The sequence below is a fragment of the Phalacrocorax aristotelis genome, chromosome 14 (assembly GCF_949628215.1).
Source record: "Phalacrocorax aristotelis chromosome 14, bGulAri2.1, whole genome shotgun sequence".
NCBI lineage: Eukaryota > Metazoa > Chordata > Aves > Suliformes > Phalacrocoracidae > Phalacrocorax > Phalacrocorax aristotelis.
The window spans coordinates 7399382-7422966 of NC_134289.1; the positions used below are offsets into that span (position 1 = coordinate 7399382).

At 40.9% G+C, this 23585-nt stretch overlaps 1 protein-coding gene across 5 annotated transcripts in view; it reads right to left on the bottom strand.

Moving 5' to 3' along the window:
• Positions 1–23585, bottom strand: part of ARID5B (AT-rich interaction domain 5B) — a 121284-nt gene that overhangs the window by 50914 nt on the left and 46785 nt on the right. For all 5 annotated transcript variants that reach the window (XM_075109822.1, XM_075109824.1, XM_075109825.1 and 2 more), the window contains one exon: positions 21454–21684. In XM_075109822.1, coding sequence (XP_074965923.1) covers positions 21454–21684 — 231 coding nt within the window. The remainder of the gene's footprint in view (positions 1–21453; positions 21685–23585) is intronic.

Here is a 23585-nt window from a genome sequence, read left to right on the forward strand (position 1 = left end):
CCATCCCTGAAATGTAAATAACACTGGTATAAAACAAGTCAATCAGGCACATCAGAAAAAAAAAAAAAGGTACATGAAAACATAAATGCATTTTCCAGTCTATCCTACATAAGGATGCCAAACCTCTATTTTATTCGAATGCTGCTTTGATAAATCACTACTGCTTCAGCCAGCTTTTTTTTTTTTTTTTTTTTTTTTCCCCCCTAAAATGTCCTGTTCTTCCTAAAAGAAATCCAGGGCTGATTAAGTCCTAACATTTTGAATACACCAAACCATCAGGGTTTTGCAATAAGAATTATTCACTTCTTTCCTGTATACTGTCAGCATTCTTAAAATACTGTTACTATAAAATTAAACAGTGTGCTCTTCAGAAATGCATGACGTTGCCTGCTCTGTTTTCTTCAACTGCAATTGTGCAATTTTAAAATGCTCTTCTTTCTCAATGCCTTTTCCCCAAACAAATACCTTCGATAGTTACAAGATTACAAAAACAATTTAGACCTTTTTTTTTTTTTTAAAAATTACAGGCCACCTGTAATATTATTGCCATATTACACAGTAAAAATGACAAACATTACTTTATTTGGTGTATATCCTAAGGTAATTATAAGGCTTTCTCTTCTTAATTTGACAAGACTGAAATATCACAAGAAATACATATGGCAATTCAGAAAGTATAATCAGGGAAAAGGCAAAATGAGAATTGGAAAAGACAAATGATTTGATTTGCATAAGCAGATATTTGTAAGGCAGCACCTTTCTCCACCGCCTGAACACCACTTTCCAGTTGCTCTCACTCACACAGCGTAGCTCACAGTAATTGCCCTTTCTACCCCAAAGTGTTGCCCCTGTTGGGAACGGAAGCTTTTGCCAGCAGCACCCAGTGATGCTGTGGGACACTGTGAAGAGGTGACATGGCACAGCTGGGGAAGGAAGCAGCACAAGAGGTGCCAGGGACCCCGTCCAGGGACCATGAGGACCCAGTGGCTCCAGCCGCGTGTGCCACTCCAGCAACCCTGCTCTTCAGGGGAAGGCTTTCTCTCAGCTTTAACCTAAGCCAGGGCCCTGAAAGGCTGGAATTGCTACTGAAATAATAAAGAGGGTATTACAGCCCTATCTGACAGGTCTTGGTCAGGGCTATGCTATTTGCTCTACGCTCCTAGTGACCGAAGCCTGGCTCTCAAGTTGTAGGAAGCTTGTAGGGTTTCCAAGCCCAGCTCCCAAGCCAGGGGGATGAACAAGCCCAGCAGTGGTGAGCAGGGGCTGGGGAGTAACTTTAACACTGACCTGTACAAGGCCATTGCAACAGGGACGCAACTGGCCGCTGAGCCCTGCATCATCCAGCTGTGTAGGGACCTACCTGACCCCAGAGCCTTATCGCAGGGGAAGGGTGGGACCCCAACAAGCCACTGTCCCCCTTGCTGGCAGACTGGTCTCTTGGGCTGTGCCTTTCTTTAGTTCTGCACAATACCTGATGTTGTTATCTGTGGGATTAGGCTGCTGGAAGACTGTGGGAGGTTCAGGAAGCTCAAAAACTTATTTTCTCAGCCTCATGAAATACACAGCAAGAATTTTATTGACTAATCCCGGTCAGTCCCTTCCTCTTGATAGCGTCTGGAAGGTCTTTCAGACTACACGGGAATCCTCATCCTCATTTCCAATAAAGGGATTGCTCCACTTCCAGGTTCTCTGACTCTGCCTGCTGCCAGATTTACATTTTTCCTAGAAGCCTCCACGCCAGCCATGACCTGATGCTGCTTTGTTTAGGAAACCTGACAAAGTGACATGAGTGGCCAAACTTTCTGTATATCTAATTTTAAACAGATACAAGTAGCACCAAGACAAATTATCACCTCTCCCAGATTTCCAAGTACACTGTTAAGTAGTCTTGGACTTCAACTAAGGTGAATATGAAGATTCATTGTCCCGAGAGATAAATATTGACGGAGGAAAAGCAAAGGTCAAATTGGTCAATATTTACTCAAGAAACTCTAAATCTTGATGCAGTGTAACACACACTCTGAATGTCTTCATCAACTACCTCTGGAGATCTTTCTTTATGACTAAGGATTTCAAAACTATCATCTTCTCCCCTCTAAAATTCGTATTTAAAAAACATTAAACTTACACACACCTCCAGCAAATAGGAAGCTTTCCGTGCCTATGGCCTCAGCATAAGATATGTTGATTTGTAAATGCTATCCGTCCAGTCTGCATGCCAAAACTCAGTAGCCCTGACCTCCGAAGACATGAAAAATGAAAACTTTCTGACTCATCACGTGACAGTATTCCAGACTATCATGAACAGGATTTTTTCTCTGGTAAGGATTAAGGCACTCCCTTCTCCCTCCGTCTCAAATATCTGTAAATTAAGGCTGAAATTTTATCTCAGGCTTCTCTTTCACATAAGGAACTACTTTGAGACAATGTCAATCAAGAACTTTTGGGGAGTTATAGTCCTATTATTTACTGTGGCAAGTATATTAGTCCTATTATTTATCTAAGGTTTTGAGTTAACTGCATGATTTCTGAAGGTCTTCTACCATGCTATTTTTGTCTGAAGCCACAGCACTACAGACTCTTCTTTCCACAGAACAGCACTGTAAACAAAAATTCCAGAAAATTTATAAAGGTTGATTTTTCTGAAAATTCATGAGGAAAGAAGACACATGAATCTCCTGGAGTTTCAATGAGGTTATTTCCCTAATTCCCCTCGGGGCCTTCACACTCAGTGACCAGGAAGGTACCAACCTTCCTACTCCTTTGTTCATTCTAATGGTCTAGCATGGCAGGTGAACTCCTATTTCTAACCTTTTTCTTCACTAAACAGTCAAACATAGCACAGATTTGTTGCAATCACCATGGAGATCGGTTGGTTTCAAATTAGGCACAAACAGTTTGTTTCCTTTGCTATTTTTATTGTGTTTTGAGTCTGTTATGCTCCTCCCACCCTGCCCGTTCTGTATCTTTACTGGCAAATGAGAAAATTTTACTTTATTGGGAAGTCAAATTCTAACCACAGCCACTCCTGAACTCAGTGGTCCTGCCTTCTCGACTGCCTTCCCTTGCTGGTTGGCAACCAAAAAGTCTGCACAAGGCCAGACTCCACAGATCAGATGACACAGAATGTGCAAATGAAGTCCCTGTTATCTGGAAGAAAAATGTGAGCCTTGCTCTATGCAATTTCATAGTTAGGCCTACTAGGGATGGAAGAATTAATTTATTCTCTGCAAGAAGGAATAATAGGTAGGCTTTGGTCTCACGTCTGCAATGGCATGAATGAACCAAGGGCTGCCATGAGAAGTGACATTAACGAAGAGGGACCAGGATGGGGATGGGACTGTACGGTGAGGAGGGGGCAAAAGGTGAGGGCCTGGTACGAGGAACTGAGGAACAGGAAGACTGAAGCAATAGGGGCTCAGGGAAGCCAGACTTCTGGGCTGTTTGGATTACACACAGAAAGCAAATAAATCCAGCACCACGAAGCCAGGTGCAAGTGTCACTCCTCCACTGGGTGACACCTGGGCTTACTGCAGCCAGAGGCTACTGAGCACCCTCTCGCCGTGGAAAGGCTGTCCTGCACCATGGAAAGCATGAAGAAGTTGTTATGTAACTCCCAAAGATGTGAAGTCTCTAACAGAAGTTCCTTTGGAGGCACAGAAAAAAGACACAAGGACCAACAGTGCTGAATGTAGGTTTCCCACAGCCCAAGTCAATGGGCTCCCTGTGCCAAAAATGCAGCAGGCTGGCATCTGACAGTCCCAAAGATGCATATGTCAAATGCAAGTCTTCCCTACCGTTCTGTGACAGGTACATCACTTTAAAACAGCATCACGTCTCCGCTAAAACATCCCTCTGCTTCTGGAATCATTTGCGATCCATAATGTGGAACTTAAGTTTAAATTCAAAGACCAATTTAAAAAAAAAAAAATCAATTAAATGCTTTTATGAAACAGGAGATTGATCTGCAGCTTAAAACTTCCAGTAATGTAATATTTTAGAACTTTAATAAATAATGCTTTTATCTTGATTGCAAAATAATACCCTGCCATGAAAACACAGAGCAGAGGTAGGAAACTGTTCAACAAGAATTAAAACGTCACACTTTGCACAGAACGGAGCATCACAATTATTGGTGAAACACATTTTTCAAACTTGTTAACACAAAATTAACGATTACATACATCACTTAATTCTATAAGTGCATATCTCTCGAAGTACCCATTACCTAACCAGGCCTAGTTTGGTTTTAATATACATGCAGGCTTTGCAGCACAGAGGGGATGTAACTATGCGAGTGCTGGCACAGTAAACCCTGAAACGGCAAGTGCTATTAAATTGAGATGCAATCACGTTGAAAGGGAAACATTAACAAACAGCAGACAATTGAGAAGAAAATACAGGGCGCTTGTGTTCTAATACATGTGTTTCAAAACCTTATATAACTATTCATTGTCTAGTTCATCTGGCCAGGGGCCCAGTTTGCTCTATGCTATGCTATACTAATTTTATAATAATAAACTGTTACACAAGCTTCATGCAGTCATGCATATGAAGAGGTTGTGGAAGACATTACATTTGATTATCTTTATAGCAAAGACACCATCTTGAAATTTAACATAGCCTGGTAGAAGTATATATGAGTTAAACAAAAAAAAAGAAAGAAAAAAAATGAGTATATCACTAAAAACCAAAAAAAGAAAAAATCCTTTCAAAAAGGCTCTTTTCCTCCTCTGAATACCACCTTTACATTTTGCATGACAGATGAATACTGCTAATCCACTAATACAATGCAAGAATCTGGGTGTTCCTGGACTATGTTCATTTGAAGACAATCAATCAATGACTTTTTGGAAATGCATGTGTTGTTTGTTTGTTTTTTTTTTTAAATACACCTTCTTTTCGTAAAAACAAGGCAAAATGGTTTACAAAGCCAAAAGGAATGCATGAAATACCTGGGGTTTAAAATCCCTTTATGTTATTTGTTGCTTTAGTGTGAACCAACATGAACCGCTGAGATGCTTCAGCTAAGATTTATCTGTCCCACAAAACATTTTGTAGGATAGCAGTTGGAAAATATGGGATGAGAAAGACAGACACAAGAGCATATACAGCATGAACCACATGCAATCCAGGAAAGTCATTTCATGTTCCACATTTGTCTATGGAATTGTCTGAGAATTTTCTGCTGAACATTATTTCCAGGTTTATCACAGCGGTTTAAAACTGGCTATATTTAGTCACTGACCAGTGCCAGAAAGCACTACCAGACTATAGGATCATGGCATATTTTAAGTTTGATATCTCATCAACCATCAAGGCCAGAAATAAATGCCTTTTGTAATCAGAAAGAGTGAAAGCCTCAGACCTCCAAGATACATAAGGGATTTTTTTCAGCTCTAAGTCACCAAATATCAACCTCAAAAATCACATTATTCTGATTACCATTGTGCATCTGCTACTTCCCGACCACCCCCTACATATTTTGATTTCAACATTTTAATGTCTAATCTAAAAAACCCCACTAAAGCCAGTGAACCAATGTTTTATGTGGGCCCCTGAGGCACTTCCACATGCAGATACCACCACCACATACCAAAAGCAGAGAGTCAGCATTCAAGTGGCACTGAAGTCAATGGGTGTAGGAGCAAACCCCAAAAAGCTTTAATGCCAGATTCTGATCTAAATCACATCACTGTCAATCTCAAGTAATTGACTCCTGTGGATTTACATGAGTGGAAAGGAGATCATAATCTTGCTCTTAACCTTTACCTTTGAAGTAGAAATGGTCATAAATCCGATTTCTCTATCCAGCAGAAAAATGTCAGAATTTCATCATTTTCTTCAAATCAGGGCAGTCAGTCAAAAAAGTTCTGGGCAACGCTAATGGGCAACTGTTGGGCTCTTCAATTTTAACATGTCTAATGAAAAGAAACCAACTGAAAACACTTCTACAGATAAAACTCTTTTGTATCAAATGGTTTTGACATTAAACTGCGTCCCATAGAACCATGGGTCCCAGGGCCCTATGCTCCTGCAACTCTACCATGTCAAGCACTGAGTGCTGAGCACCCTGAGCTGCTGTGATCGTACAACCACCGGGGAGACTGTGGAGCAGCACCAGACCTTGTCCGGAGAACAGGATGGGCACAGGATGTGGCCACCCTAGCGTTGCCATGGTGGAGTTGCCCCCAAGAGTATGTCAACCCAGCATGATAAAGTTCAGTCCTTCCATCTCTAGACCAAACATTTCATTTCAACCTTTCTGATGAAAAAAAAAGACAAAAACCCAAAATCCAAATAGACATATAGTGGCTCTGGGCCATTACTGCGGAAAAGATTTCCATTTGATTCAAATGGCGTCTTCCAGTGACAAAAAAAGCATCAAGGACTTGACTCAAAAGAGTGAGAAAACCTCCTGTGAAGTAAAAGTAATGCCAGAATTAAAATGCAAAATAAGAAGAAGTGGGAACCAGGTGGCAATGCAAGAGAAGGGCTGGAGCTGAGCCCCACGCAAGGGGTTTGTCTGGCACGTAGACCCATGCCTGCAAATCTCCACTGAAGGAAGTGGGAACATTACCTATTCTCTAGCTGCAGTGGAATACAACACAAGGCGGCAAAACCTTCCTCAGCCATTAAGGAGTGTTCGCTGACTTTCTAGAATTTATTTTAACCACTGTTACATTGTTCTGGTCTAGGCTCCCAAAATTAAGAAAGCCCAACCAACTGCAGCTTCCTGCAACTGCTTCCGGCTGCGTGACTTGCCTCATCTCTGCATCTGACTGACGTGCAAGTTGGAGCTTGTATTTGCTACTTCAGGATTGTCCGATTTTCATGGATATTCATGCTTAGACCCAAACAGTCAGCACAGCCCTGACGCCTTCTCCAGCTCACCTGAAATGGGAGCTGATGTTTCTGCTCATTCATCTTGGCTTCCTTTGCTCTCCCGAATATTTCTCATGGTTGCTAGGCAACTATTGTTGAATACATGCATGAGGCATTAATTGTCTGAGCACTTTAAAAGAGGAAAATTCTTTAAAACTGAGGACATTGTCATACCAAAAATAGGATATTTCCTTTATGAAGGGCAACACTCGTGGCTGGGAATGTTGATGGCTGCAGCATGTCAGAGGCTGGATGAGTCACTGAGATTACTCACATGCAGCGCAGCACAAAAGTGTCTTAGGAGACCTGACTTTATAATAAAGTTTTATTTAAAATAAAAGTGCTTCAGATCTAGTTTTATCTTCTGACTTATGTCATTGGGATATTACAGTCCACATTTTCATTAAATTAATGGCGTTGGATCCAGCCACTGTTACAGTGTTAGAACTTACCGAGAGAATCAATTCACTACCTTCTAAACCCAAAATGGCACCAGCAAGTACTCCTCTTTGCTACACTTCAAAGAGATTCTGTAGTCTCACTGCTGATCTTAAGTGCTCTGTGCTCCTTACCCGTAAATGTGGATTTCATTTTATAGGGTCTTTTTTTCCAAAATACATTCCAATGTCATGATCAAGCTCTAAAGACAGTAAACACAGCCTTCCATAAATTGACTTAAACTTCTAAACTAAACAACTACAAGGATTTGCAGCTAGGTAATTTTTGGTTTTTTTTTTGTTTTATAACAAACCCATCTCTACCATAACTAAACATTCACAATGTACATGTATTCATCTTAATTACAGGCTGCCTTTCAAAACAACCAACACCAAAAAAACCCTGAAGAACGATCACTTTTTTGGCAAATCAGTCAAATGATTATGGTTCGTTGCAAAACCGGGATGCTATAAAAGAATGAGGGCAACCATACTGCTAATTTTGAACATGGTATTCTGAGCTAAGAGCTGTTAAAGACCCTGGGAATAATCTTTTCCCTGTTTTTCAAATTTGTGCTCTACCTCTGTGAAAGTATGTAATGGGACACAGGCTCATCTCAGCAAAGTTCAGCTGAGGTTTGGAAGATGAAGTGACTTATTTAATCAACGAAGTGAGAAGTAGAATCATCAACACCTACTTAAAGTAAACATGCCACCCCACAGCAAAGAGCTGTTTTCACTGGGAGTTTAACTTCTAGTACAGTTGCAAATCCACAGCGAAACAGAGGAGGGTGATGACAGAGCTGCAAGGTTGCACAGTACCTCTCTGTTGAAGCAGCAGCAGTGCCTGCGAATGTCACCCATGTTAGCAGGATGGTCACCATTAGCCTTTTCACATATCCTTTTACCCTTCCTGTGGGCTGAAACTGCTGATTTTAAATAAATTCCTCCTCTTCTATTACTCACTTGTTGCTAACACCTGCTTTTTAATTAACATGCTCTTTAAAGCTATTACACCAAAAGGTAAGGTGACTGGAGATGTCTGTGAAGGACTCATCAGGGAAGACTCATGAAGTTGGGACAGTAAGCCTATAGATAGTCTCGCAGTGTGTCGCTGCACATTTAAACAAGATGCTGTTGACTTACGTTTTCTATACTTCAGCTGAGGAGGGGGCCCTTTTTAGAAGTTACTTAAGTGTCCTAAGACGGACCCGATCCAATTCTCCCTGAGCAGATCTCCCCAACAGAGAATAGAAAAGGGACTGATGAGCCCCCCGAGACCAGAGCAGAGGAGTATGCTGCCTATTGGTACCCTGAGACAGGCAACTGCTTATGGTAGATGGAGACTGGTAAGGAGAACAAAGAGGACATGCGGTATCAACAGCCACCAAGCTGGACCAGAGAAGACACTCGAGTTCTGTTCCTATCAAACCAGCTTCCTGCCTGACCCTGCTCCTCCACCTCTGGTCCACAGAACAGATGCAAAGCTCTGCCTTGTCTACTTAAGAGGGTAAGCAAATTTTAGGAAGGTTTGTTTTATTGCATAATGGACACAAGATCCAGCACAGTCTAGCCTTACTGGCCCAGATGCTACAAATTTGAAGCATCTGTATTAATACAGTAATAGTTTTTAAGGCAAGAACGAATTAGTAGGATATTAGCGCCTTGTTTACTTTCTGCAAATACTACCTATACGATGTCAGAGTGACCACTGGATGAAGACAGTATCTCTTCCTTGAGTAAGGATGATGTATTTTGGAAAGCAGTCTTTATTTAGAAGATTCAAATAATAAAGAATCAATGTTTCTCCTAGCTAAGTTGTTCCCATGGTTAATTACCCCTCGCTGCTAGATAATTGTGCCTTAGTTTCAGCATTAATTTATCTGCTTCCACTTTGAAGCACAGGGTCCTACTATGTGTCTGTTTGCCAAATTAGAGAGGCCTCTACTGTCACAGGTGGTCTCCGCATGGATGTAATACTAGACTGATCAGGTCCCTTCTATAGTCTTCTCCCCATACACTATATGAATTCACATTCTTTAGTCTTTCATTTGAAAGCAAGTTTTCTGTGCCATGAATTGTTTTTTGGGTCCTTCCTTAACCCTGTCTGGTAGTTTAACACAATGTGCAAAGCATAGGCGTCAGAATTGCGCACAAAGCTGAAAGTGAGGAAAAATATCTCTAAAAGTTTTCCTGCTCTTCCATGTTCCTCTGCAGTGCATAGTTCAGAATAATACATTTGGGTACTAGTAGTGCAGTTATGCCATGAAATTCTATCACCCTTTTTGCAGAAAGCCATCATCATTTGACTGACTTACCAAAAACGTTAGCTCTTAGGGGTTAGATAATGATTCCATCTAACGTTACATGCAGCAGGGGTAACACCTCTCTATTTCTTCTCACTATTCCCTTGCTTATTCATCTAAGAACCAGGTTTGCTCTCCTACTCCAGTCAATTGGTTATCTATCATTCCTCACAAGTAATTTATGGCATTAAGACCAACACAGCAGCCCTGAGGCACAAGGAAATGCTTGTCTGATCACTAGAAAAACAAGATACAGCCATATGTAATACCAAGGCCCCAGACTTCAGCTGAAACGTAAACTTTCACTGCTTCACTGGCCTTTGGCCTGTAATGGACAATAAATAAATTAAAAAACATCACAAAGTCCTAATTGCCAATGATACACCTACAAAAAAAAGCAACACTTTTTTTTTTAATACATCTACTGGCTATGGGAAGATGGATGCTCAAACCGTAATGCATTGGTATCTTCTCCAGTGGACACAAGCAAAAAGGGATTGCTGAGGTCTTTTATCTGTTTGCGTTAATGATAACCTAATTCATATATTGTCCCTGATCTGTCTGATCAGGTTTACGAAGATGCTGAGAGGTAACGAGGACTTACTCGAACAGCACTAATATCAATAGAGGGGAAAAAAACTCTGGATCACTCTTAATGTCCTCACTTTATTTCAGAGAGAGAAAACCATAGCAAGAATTTTAATGCCTTTATTTTGCCTCTTTTGCAATTTGATTTAAAAACAAATTCACAGAAGCCCAGGCATGTGGAATTTAAATTCTGCAGAAATCTCACCCTCTAGTAATTACTACTGCAGTGTTTAAAATTGAAAAGCAAACAAACCCAAACCTGAACAAAACACTGTTTTTCAATTAATTTTCTTCCTCTGATTTCTCTCCACATTGCATCATCTCCCAATTACCGTGATTTTGCTGAGTGTGCCAGTTTCTTAAAGACACAGCTATAAAATGTATGGACTAATTGTTGAGCAGAACTGAAGAGCTATTAAAACTGCAATAGTACAGCACTTCCAATGGTAGTCTATTATTTCTACATGATTGGTTTTGTACAGTCCAACTCATGCAGTGAAACTCTTAGATAAATTAACTCCTTCGTTTTGACATAAACATCAAAGGGAGAATTAAAGGAGAATGAACATTATTTTCTGCTGCTATTTTAGACATACCATTCATAACACCCATGCATGTTCCTGGAAAGTTACAAATTATTTAAATTGAGAAAGCCATTTGCTGTTTTATCAAGTCTGTAATACATAAAATTTGGCTCCAGAATTATCTCATTTTTCCCATTTCATGTTTCCCTGTCATCTACATGGTAGAGCATGTTTACAGAACTTTATAACTATAATATACAATTCAGTCATTTCTAAACAGCTCTATAATAGTAAGTCTGAAATGTACACATTTTAAAGATTACTTAGTGAACACCAAACCCTTTCCCAGCTGTTTTAAATTTCAAATTTCCCAATAAATGAATAACATACTAAAAAAGCAAACAAGATGTGACATTATTTAGTCTAAGTTTCTAAAATGGCATAACATCTGTAGCTAAAAACAATTTGAATAACTATATTTAACTAGAGCAGTATTCTATTATTCATAGCTCATTTTCCTTACAGACTAGGGGACTTAATGTGGTGTTCAAACATTTCAAACATTTCTTTTAATTGCTTAGCCCTTCCAACAGCCAAACTGCAGCAAAAAAGGGGGGGGGGGGGGGGGAGGGGGGAATCTTCACTCATATCTTTTATATATATTCATGCGACCAACCCATGATCTCAGTTAAGTGCCACACTGTTCATTAACACACATCACAGCCCCCCAGTCAGCACTGCGAGCTTTGAAACCATGCCAGAAGCAGGGGCTCAACAAATGGCACTTTGACCTTTCCACTACTAACTTCAGTCTTTATTAAAATCTCTAAGACGTCAGCTCTCTCTCCCTCTTTTACCATCTTTTATCTGCTCCCGAAATACCTAATATTCATTCATTAAACGGAAAAGTTTGCTACATTCTTACGTAATGATAGATTCCCCTTTCACTTGCAATCGGCTCGTGAAATGCCTTTGATTAAAAAGGAGACTGAAACGCCCCCTCCCCCTACCAAACAACTCTAAATTCAGATTGCTCACTCATTTCCAGGGAAATCAAGCATGCTGCCTAATATTAAAAAAATCTCATGGCATCTGGGCAAGTTTAGCTCCATTTTATGTTCCTTTTGTTAAATTCCAACTTAGCAGCACACGGAATGCTCACCCTGCTCTTTTCTTGCTTTTTTAATTTTACATTTGCATCTTCACATCTTCAGCCTGAGCATTTCTAGGGGGATAGAGACTGATTTTTTTTTTTTGCCCAGCAGGGTTTCCATTCCCTGCAATAGAGTCACCAAAACCAGTAGTCCCATGGAGTAAAATGTAACTAGAGACAAATAGAGGCTTTGATCATTTTTATGGTGCTCAAACATTGATTGTGGGGGGGAGAGAAATCATGTGCCCCCCCCCCCAGCAGTAATTAACTAATTACATGTTAAGAAAAAAAAATTCAGAACAAGTTCACATGAGTCATTTATGTGTTTTCATTCTTTGTAAACTTTCTGGCACACCCTATATGCTTCATTTCTTGCTTTAAATAAGTAAGTACTGGAAAATATGCATACTATTTGGAACCAAGGGGAATGACATATTAATTCAAAGTTTGCTTTGTGTAAATTTGCGTTTTCCAGATTTGAAATAGAACTTCAAGGAAACCTAAAATTCGCCTGCAACCTTTAATTTATAACCCTCTTCACCCACGGATTATCCAGAAGGTATAAGCTATTCATTTAAGCGGCACAGTGAAGTATCATCATTAGGTGGCTTAGTTGCCTGGGATACTACTATCAGCCTGACCAGTAGGGAACCTGGGAAGCGCGAGCCCCAAAGAGGGAAAAGTAAACAAAGTAATGAGTAACAGTTACAGCTCCTTAAAATGTGTACATTAACCTCGGTATTGGGAAACTATTTGCTTTTTAGAGGCAGCACCCTCTGATTGAAATAATGACAAATATTTTGGAAATTCCATCCCAAGCTGAAATGAAATTACTCAAGTGCACTCTGGGAGAACAAAGCTTTTTAGTATACCTTCAAATGAACTCAGGTAAGTTTACAAATGGCCTATACCTAAAGACCATTAACTAAAATTACATTTGTTTTTATTGAAAGACAGCCTCAAGTGCTGACATGTAATATATGACATGTGATACATAATAATACTCTTAAACCAGTTCTGACATAATATCTCCCAAGGCATAACAACCACAAATGACTGCTTTAGTTAAGAACTAGCCAGGAGCAAAATAGATCCATGTAAAAGTAGCTTTAACCATAAATACCTCAACAATATTTTATGTCACTTTGTAAAAAAGTTAAAGGAGTCCCATAATAATTAACAACAAAAACTTCATGTTCTTTACTATTGTATAGTGGTTGTGAAAGGTTATTTCATAGTCCCGCAGCTGCCAATGCTGTAAATTATGCAGGCACCAAGAAGCATTAAGGAGAAATAATAGCAATTTAAACTAAGGCTGACGTAATTCATGATAAACAGTCATTGGAAAATATTACAATGTTGTCTTTTTTGAGTGGGTTTAATCAGAAGAATGTGACCATATTCTGACATAAACCACTTCTCTTTTCCATTGTACGGGCACAGGAACAGGGGCCCTTCCCTGGCCGCAGCGGTCTCCCCTGCTCCCAGCCACCGCTGAGCCCCGACACCTCGGGGGCGCTGCACGCGAGGCTTGGGATGCTGGTGGACCAAAAGCTCTCCTGAGACACAGCTCAGGAGTCTGGGCAGGCCCAGTGGCCCAAGGGAGGCACTGAAACCAGGGAAACAGTCAAATGAGGATGCTCTAATAAAGGCATATTGCAAATAAAAAAAAAAGATGGCTCCAGAAATGAAAAGATGTATGACGGACATGGCTCACACTCATGATGAATGCAGCTCGCCTTACTGTTTGCTATAATGGCAAAAAGTGATTTTGACAGCTGAATTGTAAAACTAGCCATTGAGTGGAAATCTTACAGAGGAGGAATTAGTCATTTATATCTACAATCTTTTAGTGATCGGACACCAATAAAAGACATGTGTGTAATAGATGACAAAACCCATGTGATAAGTTACATTTATCAGACACAGAAGAACAACTCACTTGCTAACCCTTCGTTTGCTGGAACTACACAAACTCTCTGCCAAGCTCTGGCTAAGAAAACATGTAAACTCCGCAATATCATCACATATTCACTATTTAATTAAAAATTTAAAAGGAGAAGTTAAAAGAGCCAGACTGGAAGTGGTACACCCAGGCTCTCGGCTCTGCCACAGGCACTTGCAGGAGGGAGGATATCTTGCCTCCCATCCCATGAGACCCCAAAGCCCAGGCCGTCCCAGCAGAGAGGCCGTACCAGACTGATACCCAAGGGCACCTGAAGAAATGAGGAGCCATACCAATTTCCTCAGCGCCCTTGCCATGGGAGTTGTGCTCTCGCAGCGGCACCCACCGGCTGCTGTGAGCTTCCTGGGCAGCTACCCCACTACTCCAAGCAGGAAAGGCAGCCACTACCAGCCCCACTGAGAAGCGATGCCAAAGGGATGGGGGGAAACAGGCAGAAGCAGCTTTTCAGGCAGCACCTGCCCCTCCACTCAGCATCTGCTGCCTTCCTGAGGGCAGCAGGAACATGCAACCTGAGTAAAATCAGCAATTCTGTAGACTTTCTCCATAAACAGGTTTTGATTATAGAGCAAAAAATACTCTATCTTCATATTTATCCTGGTTACAGCTACAGTTGCTAGTGAAAATGTACCAAAAAAAAAAAAGAGTAGAAGTGAACAGCATTTGTTTCTATTGAAGTTCTTGCAGACAGGAAGGTATTTTATCTTACTTTACCACACATTACTTATGTTCACTTAACAGCTTGCTGTTAACATTGGGTGAGATTCTGCCCTCGGTTAACCGGTGAAAATCTTGAGTAACAGCCACTGAAGTGGATCGAGTTATTTTGGATTTACGCCACTAAGTGAGACAGAATGTGACCCCTTATCAGTGCCTTTCTGCTTTGAGTATACAAATATTTTATGCTTTTCAATGAGTGACAGAATGCAAAACTTGCAAATATTTATTTTTAGATGTATGGGGAAAAAGCAATTAGAGCTAAAAATGTTAAGAATGAAGAAATCACTTAACAGAGGCAATTATGTTGGGCACATAAACAGCTCTGCCTTCAGACATTTTATTCAAATGCTGCAGAGCACACTAGAAAATATCAATTGTTTAAAAAAACTGCAAGTATTTTTTCACAACCAAAAAATCAATCATTATAAACAACATCTGGGGATCATTAATATCTTACTCTACAGTTGAATTAACAAAATAAGAAAGAGGTCTGACCAGAATCCAGAACACTTCCAGATTTGCTTTTTCAAGCTAAAAGCTTATGTTTGCAGAGGTGGGGTGGGAGGGAAGAGGAAATGTACATTTATCTATATTGCATACAGCACTATTATGCATTAATCATTACTTCCCCTCCAGCTATGTCCTGTTTTTGTTTTGAGAGAGTTAAAATTTGAAATATTTAGCTAAGCCACCCTGCCCAGGACCTTGGAAAAGATTTGCATATTTTTCAGACTGTTGGAGATGCCATCGTAAAGCTCCATCTAAGGAGGTCCCAGTATCTACGCTAATAAAAAGCCTCCATACTCTTCCTATCACATTTCTAAATGCTCAAGTGTTCTAGTCTTAGCAGAGGAGCACTAACAATGATCCTACTCAAACATCACATTTGTGTTAAAACAAAGAAGCCCGAATCGTCTATCTGGAAACTTCAGGGTTTGCTGAATTTCACTCATACAAATTACCCTGCAGGTAGCCAAAACAATCAACAGCAATAACGCTGATCCTTTGTGCCAACTGAAAACCATTAAAAACCCACCATTTCAGGCCTAAATACAATTTTTGCACTAGAGCTGGTTTAAAAAGAAAAGCTAACTTTGACTCACACAAATAAAGCAAATCACCAACAGGAAAACTGTATTTCATTTAGACTGGAAATGTTATTTCTTTTTTTTTTGTCTCACTCTTCGCCAAGGTTTTGTTTTATTATGTTTTTCCCCTAAACAATTGATTTTATCTATGAGTCACAAACTTCTGTAAACTGAGATGCATAACAAAAGCAAGACCAAATTTCAGCTGCACCAGGAGTAATGGTACCACTCTATATCCTGAAGTCATCAGCTTTCATCCTACACATTTTTTCTGGTACATGACCTATCCCTAAAAAGTCCCTCCTTCTTCATGGCGCTGTCCTGCCATGGCTTCTCTGGTCAATGACAGGAAGGAAGGTAAGTCACTCTGAACCCGTCAGCTAAGAAACCACAGTGGCTGGGAGGATGGGTAAGTCATCCCTCACTGCTACTCACTCCCTGCCAGCCCTGGAAGTGAGAGAATCTGCTCTCTGCATTGTTTTACAGGGAGATCCGAGCTGTTGAAAGTTTTGGTTCTTGTTTGATTTTTAATGTAAATGATTTTTCCCAATGCAAGCAATGTATCATTAAGATTATGGGGTGGGGGGGGGGGGGGAGGGGAAAGAAGGAAAGAGGGTACTGCAATGCCTTTTATGCACCATGTTTTTCAATGAGCAGTTTCCCTGCTGTATTGCTCATTATGGGAAAATGAAGACGTTTTATTTTTCAGAGAAAAAAATTTTATTAATACCACAGCAGGATGTAGTTCTCTTACTTTTTGGTATGAAATGTTTTATAAAAAATTGGCCTTTATACACAAAAATAAAACTTTTAACCTTCTCTTCAGGGTGAACAAGTGTTTACAGTACCCCAGGGACCAAACAGCTTGTTTAATGTCATATTGGACCCAGCATGCTATAAAAATAATCCAGAATGATTTAAAATTTACCAAATAGATTTAAAAAAAAAAAATCAAGAAAAAATACGGTATTCAGTTCTCTCTCACACTCCTGTTTATAGAAAAAGCAACCCCATGCTTACAAAATGAAAGCAAGCCTTCTGGTTCATCTTTAGCAGGCAGGATTTATAATAGCTATCCAACAAAGCACCATGACAAATCTTTGGGCGCAAGATTTTTACCTGGCAAAGCCAATGGAGCTATAGAAATCCACCATCACCCAAGCACCTGACCCTCCTGTGTCTAAGTTGTGCGTCTGTTCCCACGCCCTGTGAGTACCCAAGCCTGGAGAAGGTGAAGGTCATGCTGATAGACACATCTGTACGCTACCTTGCTCTAGGGGCCCACATGTATTTGGCAATGCAGCCCAGAACTGGGTAGTGAAAGGATCCACGCTCATCCATGCACCGGAGCAGGCACAAGTCTCGTGGAAGGCCAAGCCACCTCCTTCAGACAATAAAACACGGAGGGCATGTGCTGCTCTAGCAACAACTGCACACTCTTTTCTGCCCAGTGACCCTCAAATCCATCTTCTGGACACTGTACAGGCAGCTTTGCCTCCAACTAGATCTCTTTGGTCTGTAATGAAAACTATCAGGACCCCTATTTTTCCATTCTTTCTCTCTTGCAGCATATATGACCACACAGCAAATGCCAGTAAATTACATGCATTTACAAAAGTTATTCAATAACAGTAACCCCAGAGGCTGATAAATGAAAAGGATTTTGAAAAATGTCTTTACCAACAATCTTGAGTTGAAGAGAAATGAATTGTTCAGCTGGTACATATTATTTTTGTTTTAAGGGAGCAGGGGAATGAGGAAATAGGGGTTTGGTTTTTTCCACATGCCAATTAATAGGCGCAGTTAGATAAAGGAATGTGTAGGTGAACTCTGGTCTGCGCAGAGATATAAAACAAGGCCATGAATAGAACTGACCCTGTTTGTTCACCCTGCTGCATCCAACCAGTCCCTCTCTCAGAGAGGCTGACACAGCCCTGCCACTGCTGCCCGGGTCCAGCCTGAGGTCTCCCCGCAGCCGTAGCTCAGTGCCACCTGCAAGCCTGCACAGGCTGGTGGCACTGCCAGGCAGGGCTCAAGCCTTTGTGCTTCAGTTTGACCATGGACAACTCCACTCCAGCCTCCTGTGCAGGTTCAAAATCTCAGATTTCTTGTTCCTAGCTAGCAACACCAGCATTTCATTATCTACCTGGACTGCTTGTGCTGGTGCAGACCTCTGATCGCTCTTACTTCAGGAGGGGAAGAGATACACAGTCTGACTGTGGTCATATCCATGAACTTTGGCTATCAAGATATACGAGCACAGTTTATGTCTTCTGCTTTCTGAACAGAAGCAAGCTTTTGAGCCTGTTTGCATTCTGGAGGGGAACCCTCCAAGGCAGTTGGATTAACTGATCAGTAGTCATATCAACAAGAATGGGAGCGGGAGGCTTCCCACTCACAGCAGTCTTTCCTCTGTAAATGGAGAGCAAGTCCTTCCCTGGCAGGCTGAACAGAAATAGATGCAAATGTTTGAGCCTTCCAGCTGCTGAGCCAATTCCTCGGCATCCCGCTTCTCCAGGGCCTCCTCAGTGGGATGCTGTGGCACACTGAACCAAATTAGAAGAGGACCAGAAAAGGACTTAGCGAGAAAATCAGTCCTGAATATTCCTGCCCAAACCAGCTGGGCACGTGCCATACAGCAGCACACAAGCAGGACAGATGCAGACGCAGGTAGCCACAGTGTCGGCAGCTGGTACCGGCTGTGGCAGCCCAGGCTGAAGCAGGAGGGGAAGCTTACCGCAGCCTAACCCTTACAGAAGCTCTGTAGAAATACAGAGGCCATCTACATGGGACTGCCTGAAGCACCAAAGCATCTCTTCCATCCACATCTGCAGCAGCTGACAGACAGCATCCACCTACCTTTTCTACTTTAAAAAGACACCCCCCACCCCCCCCGCCCCCGCAAAATATCCATTATGTATTGTCAACAAAACTTAAATTCTTACTCATTTCCTGCGCTATTTATTTTTTGTTAACTCCTACAGAATGGGGAGGATGAGGAGAAGTCAGAACTGGATAAAACATTTTTGTTAAAAATGTTTAACAGAAGTAGAGAAAGTACTTCCCGGAAAAAACACTTTTTTCTATTAAAACTGCCTAACAAGGACAACAGCTTACACGCTGCAGTGAATGGGGCTCTTTGTAAAGGTGTTTCTGGTGTCTCACTTGTGACATGCTGTTGCTGTCGCACAGTACTCCAACGCTCAGAGAACGTGTAACACCCTCCCCAACAGCAATGTTTCTGAAGAAGACCCGGCATCCGTATTGGAAGCCAGCACTTCTCACATAAAGACATTAGTAGACCGTATTTCCCAAAATTTGTACTCACTTCAGAGTTCGAAGAATTTCAAGTGATGGGGAAACACACACGTGCCTATCTTATTCCTTCTGCACACTTCTTTCATTTGCCAGGTAAGAAATAGCCAAGCTCTTCAAATTAAATACGTCTGGATCTCCTTATAGACACCTTTTAAGAATTTTAGTCACATTTCTTAATTTGGTCTGGCCTCAGATTTGACTGATAAACACCAGTGCCTTAGAGTAATCCATTTATCTACTGTACCACCCTGTCTCTGTTTAGCTTTAGCAGTCATCACTTTCCACATGTGACATCAATCTACATGATACCAATGTAAACTGTTTGTATAACGAAGTGTTGTACATTTTATTGTCCTGCCAGCAAAGAAAAGGATAAAATAGCACTTTGCTTGTTGCCTTCAACAAAGGTAACATAATTGGCATCATACATTTTGCAATATAGAAACGGAACCATACACCAGCCAGTTTTTTCTTCCTAACACAGCAGGGCTTGCTAATTTTACCATGTTGTTATTTTCATAAGAAATACTTTTAAAGAGTAGTATTTTTCTGGTTTTATAGTAATTTTTAAAAAATCTGCTTCTTAAACCAAACTAAATTTTAAATACACATAATTTCTAGGGCTAAGATTTCTGTGACTCTGGTTGGATAATGAGATAATTGCCCTGCAAAGGTCAAGAGAATGGCATAGTTAGTTTTCAGAGACTGAACAAAGCACTTGCTATGGTTCACTAAGCGTAGTTTCTGCATCACTCCACATCTCTTTGATTCATCTATTACTAATATACCATGATACACTTACATTATGGATCCAAATATTTCAACAAACCTGTAATCAAGGAATGACCCTGAATAAAATGCTCCACAGAAAGCAGATGGTACGCTCATCAAACGCCTTCAAGCCTAAAATAACCTTTCCCATATAAGAATATAGTCAATTAAAACTGAACTTTATATTCTGAGCTGGAGCTCAGAGTAAATAAAAATCAACATGATACTATTGTGTTATTGGACCAACTTCCAGGGCATTTCATTCATTTTTTCACCACCCCCACCCACTAACAGCAACCAACACTTTTCTTCATAGTTCATTCAAAGCCACTTTTGTGTGAGTGGACTTGACAGTTTGGGCCCCATCCTGCAGAAGCTTGACATCACAAAATCAAAACTATTCACAGCTGTAAAGTGCTCCAGTGCCGACACTGTGCGAGGCAGGATCTCTCCTGCCTGTCAGGAGCTGATGGGTGCAGCAGCAGAGGAGCAGTCCTGCACCACCTCACAAAATGCCCCAACGCCACTGGTTGGGTTGGCGTTTCTCTGCCAACACAGTGGTGCCTGGACTGGGAGTCAAGGACAAAGCCTGCGTGCTACAGTTAGTAGAAGGGGGGGAGAAGATTCTCCCATCACAGGCATAGTTGAACTCCCTCCCTCTCACTCCCATTATTATATCTTAAATGCATAATCAGAAATTCTCTAAGAGACCACAAGAGCTTCCTCGCAGAGATGCAGGATCTCACCCAGCAAAGGTATACCCACCGCTATGCAAACAGACTTTGCCAGCATTAGCCGCAACACTCATCCATCTGGTGATATGGGTAATAAAACTTAATTCTCACAGCATAGGTACGCTGCTAAAGGAATTACACTGTACCCATTACTGGAGTTACCCTGGGTGTGTACACAACATACATTCTGCCACATATTCAGCAGCACATCCACTCCCCCTGGGTTGATCTGACACAAAAAAAAGGTGTGAAATCACCTGGCAGCTATCAGAAGTCAAATCTTGCAGCCCTCTCTCCCAGCCATAAGGGGCTGCACACTCCTCTGGAGCCAGAGAGCATTCTCTGCACCCTTTGAATTAAGAGTTCACCTCCCAGAAGTGCCTCTGCACTTGTAAAATCAAGCTCCTAGCACTGGCAAAGCCCCTGCTGAAAAAGCCCACATTCCAGGAAGGCCAGAAACACACCAGCTACAGCTGATGTTTGTTCAGGGCCCTGGAAGCATACATGTGGTGGATGAGAGCTCTGCAACAGCAACAGGACATGTAGGGAGTCTCTTCTATTTTGCATTTGTTAGCATACTGCACCAACAATGACTTTAAAAAACCCAACATGATTTTTAAACCTTCTGGAAAGACAAAGGCTATCGGCAAATGGTTAAGGCAGATATATTTCAAATCCAGACAAGGGATCCTTTCACTCATACAGAGTAACTGTGCTACATGCTCTACCCATGTAACATTATCTTTGACTGTGAGAAACTCAAGTTGCAATACCGAGATCACTAGTGGCTAGAAGCCTTCAGTCGCACAGAGGAAGGAGCACATTTGGTACTTCACATTTCAAACATAAATAGATTTGCTTCACTTCAGAAGAATCACATCTTCCCCTTGGAAATCAGTGGACACTTAAAAAGAAGAAAAATGTCTTTACTTGTGAGAAAAAGAAAATAGCTGTAACGTGACTTACCAAACTCATCACATATACTTTCATTTTCTATTAGAGTAGGATGGTCAAATGTATCCCGACAGTAGAAGATTTGGGGGTTCTTGCTTGTTACTGCAATGCCTCCCAGGGCTAAAACAAACTGGTCTGTTAGTATTGAAGAAGGCTTGTCCTGAATGCGCTTTAACATGGAACGATACCGACAGTACTGTGGGTAGCTGAGAATTAGCAGGTTTGAATCTTCATCATCCTCACCTGGAAGAAGAAAAAAGTACTCTTAGTATGTCCGAAAAATACAAAACAAGGGCTGTAACTCAAGCATCTCAGAAAACCCACGGCCCACTGGTTCAGCCTTTTCTCAAGACCTATCTTTTATAGCACAGTGGTTTTCAAGACAAAGGTTAAAAATAGAGATTTTAAAAAAGTTTTTGAAACTGCTTCTTTTCTGGCTTTCTGTTAAGTTATCCCATGCTTACCCACAAGAACTCTACCTGGATGAGTAAGAAAATGCTGCTCTGCAGAAGTTGGCCAACAGCCTGATCAAAGTGCTCTCCATACTTTGCCAACTTGGCTGCTTGGATAGAAATATTATCTGTCATTTTTACTCACCTCCCTATACAGCCTTACTGAATTAATGTTTACACCAGCTAACATCTTTTAAAAATAATAATATACAAGTCTCAGAGCTATTAATTCTCCTTTGAAGCGTCTGATACTGGCAACTACCAAAAGGCCCCTGGGCCAGGGAGGTAGGCTGATCTGACCTGGTCATTGATGCTAAGCTACCCCAACAGGTGGAAATTACTTTCCTCACAATAACTGCAAATGCAGCAGGACTCAATAAAACACCTACAGAGCACAACAAGCAAATGAATTTCCAAACAGCTTGTACAGTCAAAATGTGGGCTCAAAATACAAAGCAATCTAGAGCTCAGACCTTTCCATTCCCCCAGATTTTAGATGACATTAGGCATAAAGGCGGCAGATTTTGAAATATCACAATCAAGTTTCATCATATGATAACCAGCAGGAAACTGAACAGTAAAAAAAACCCAACCAGAGATGCAAACATAAGAAATTATTCATTTGCAGGTATGCAGCCAGTACTTAACAGCACTTCTTCTTATGCTCATTTATCTCCTCAGGTGGGGTAACTGAACATGGCTTTCCATGCACACCAATGAAGACAAAGCAAGAGCCTGCAGTTCACGTTTTCTGCTGTACTCTGATTACTGAATAACTCAGCTATTTCTTCTGTCAGAGACAAAAGGTCTACTATTTAATCCCATTACCAATACTGAAATCATCTTTCTTACCCTTGCAGTAAAAATCACTTCAGATATTGAAAGAAATGCCAGATCAGTTCTCCCTAACTAAATACGATGGCACAACTCATCTTGATTTGCGTGAGGCAACGGAAACATTGACACATAAAAGGCTAAATTTTAAAAAGTCTCTGGAAGCAGATATATCACCTAGAATGTCATCACTGCAGACAAATGCAATGCTGCAAAAAAAAAAAATCAACACGGCAGATGGACTTGGGAAGTACTGTTTTTACATGCACAGCCCCTGAAATCCATCACTCTTAAATCAGAACTTTCCCCACTACCTTGATGTAGGTGGGGAGAGTGAACAATTTGTGTAAAAAAGAGTAATACATTTTGGTAAACAGCACTAACGTTACTTTTCTAAGAAAATAAAATTTATGGCCCTAAAACCTCTTTTGGTCAATCAGGATGTGGTCATGCTTTTCTTTGTTTTCAACACGTAAGTATCCCCTAAGCCTACACAACAGCACGACTGAGAGAATTGCTCCTGGGAATAAGGCTCTCTCTTCTTTATTAGGAAACTCTAAAAATCAGATCAGAAAAACTGTTCTAGGAATTAACAAGCACATGATCCATCCTTTAGCTCCTCCGAGAGTTTCATATACGTCTGCCTGACAGTTATTACTACTTTATACCTTTGTGTAGATAGTGGTGAGCTGAATCTGTTGATCTGACAGCACTTTTCTTATGTCAGGATGTGGTCAGCTTTTTAAAACAGGGTGTATATAAATGTATGTCCCATGTGCCTTTGTAGTAAACCATTAGTTTCCAGACAAATGTGCTGTAAGTCCCTGTGCAGAATTACACAAACTTTCTAGCCCCGAC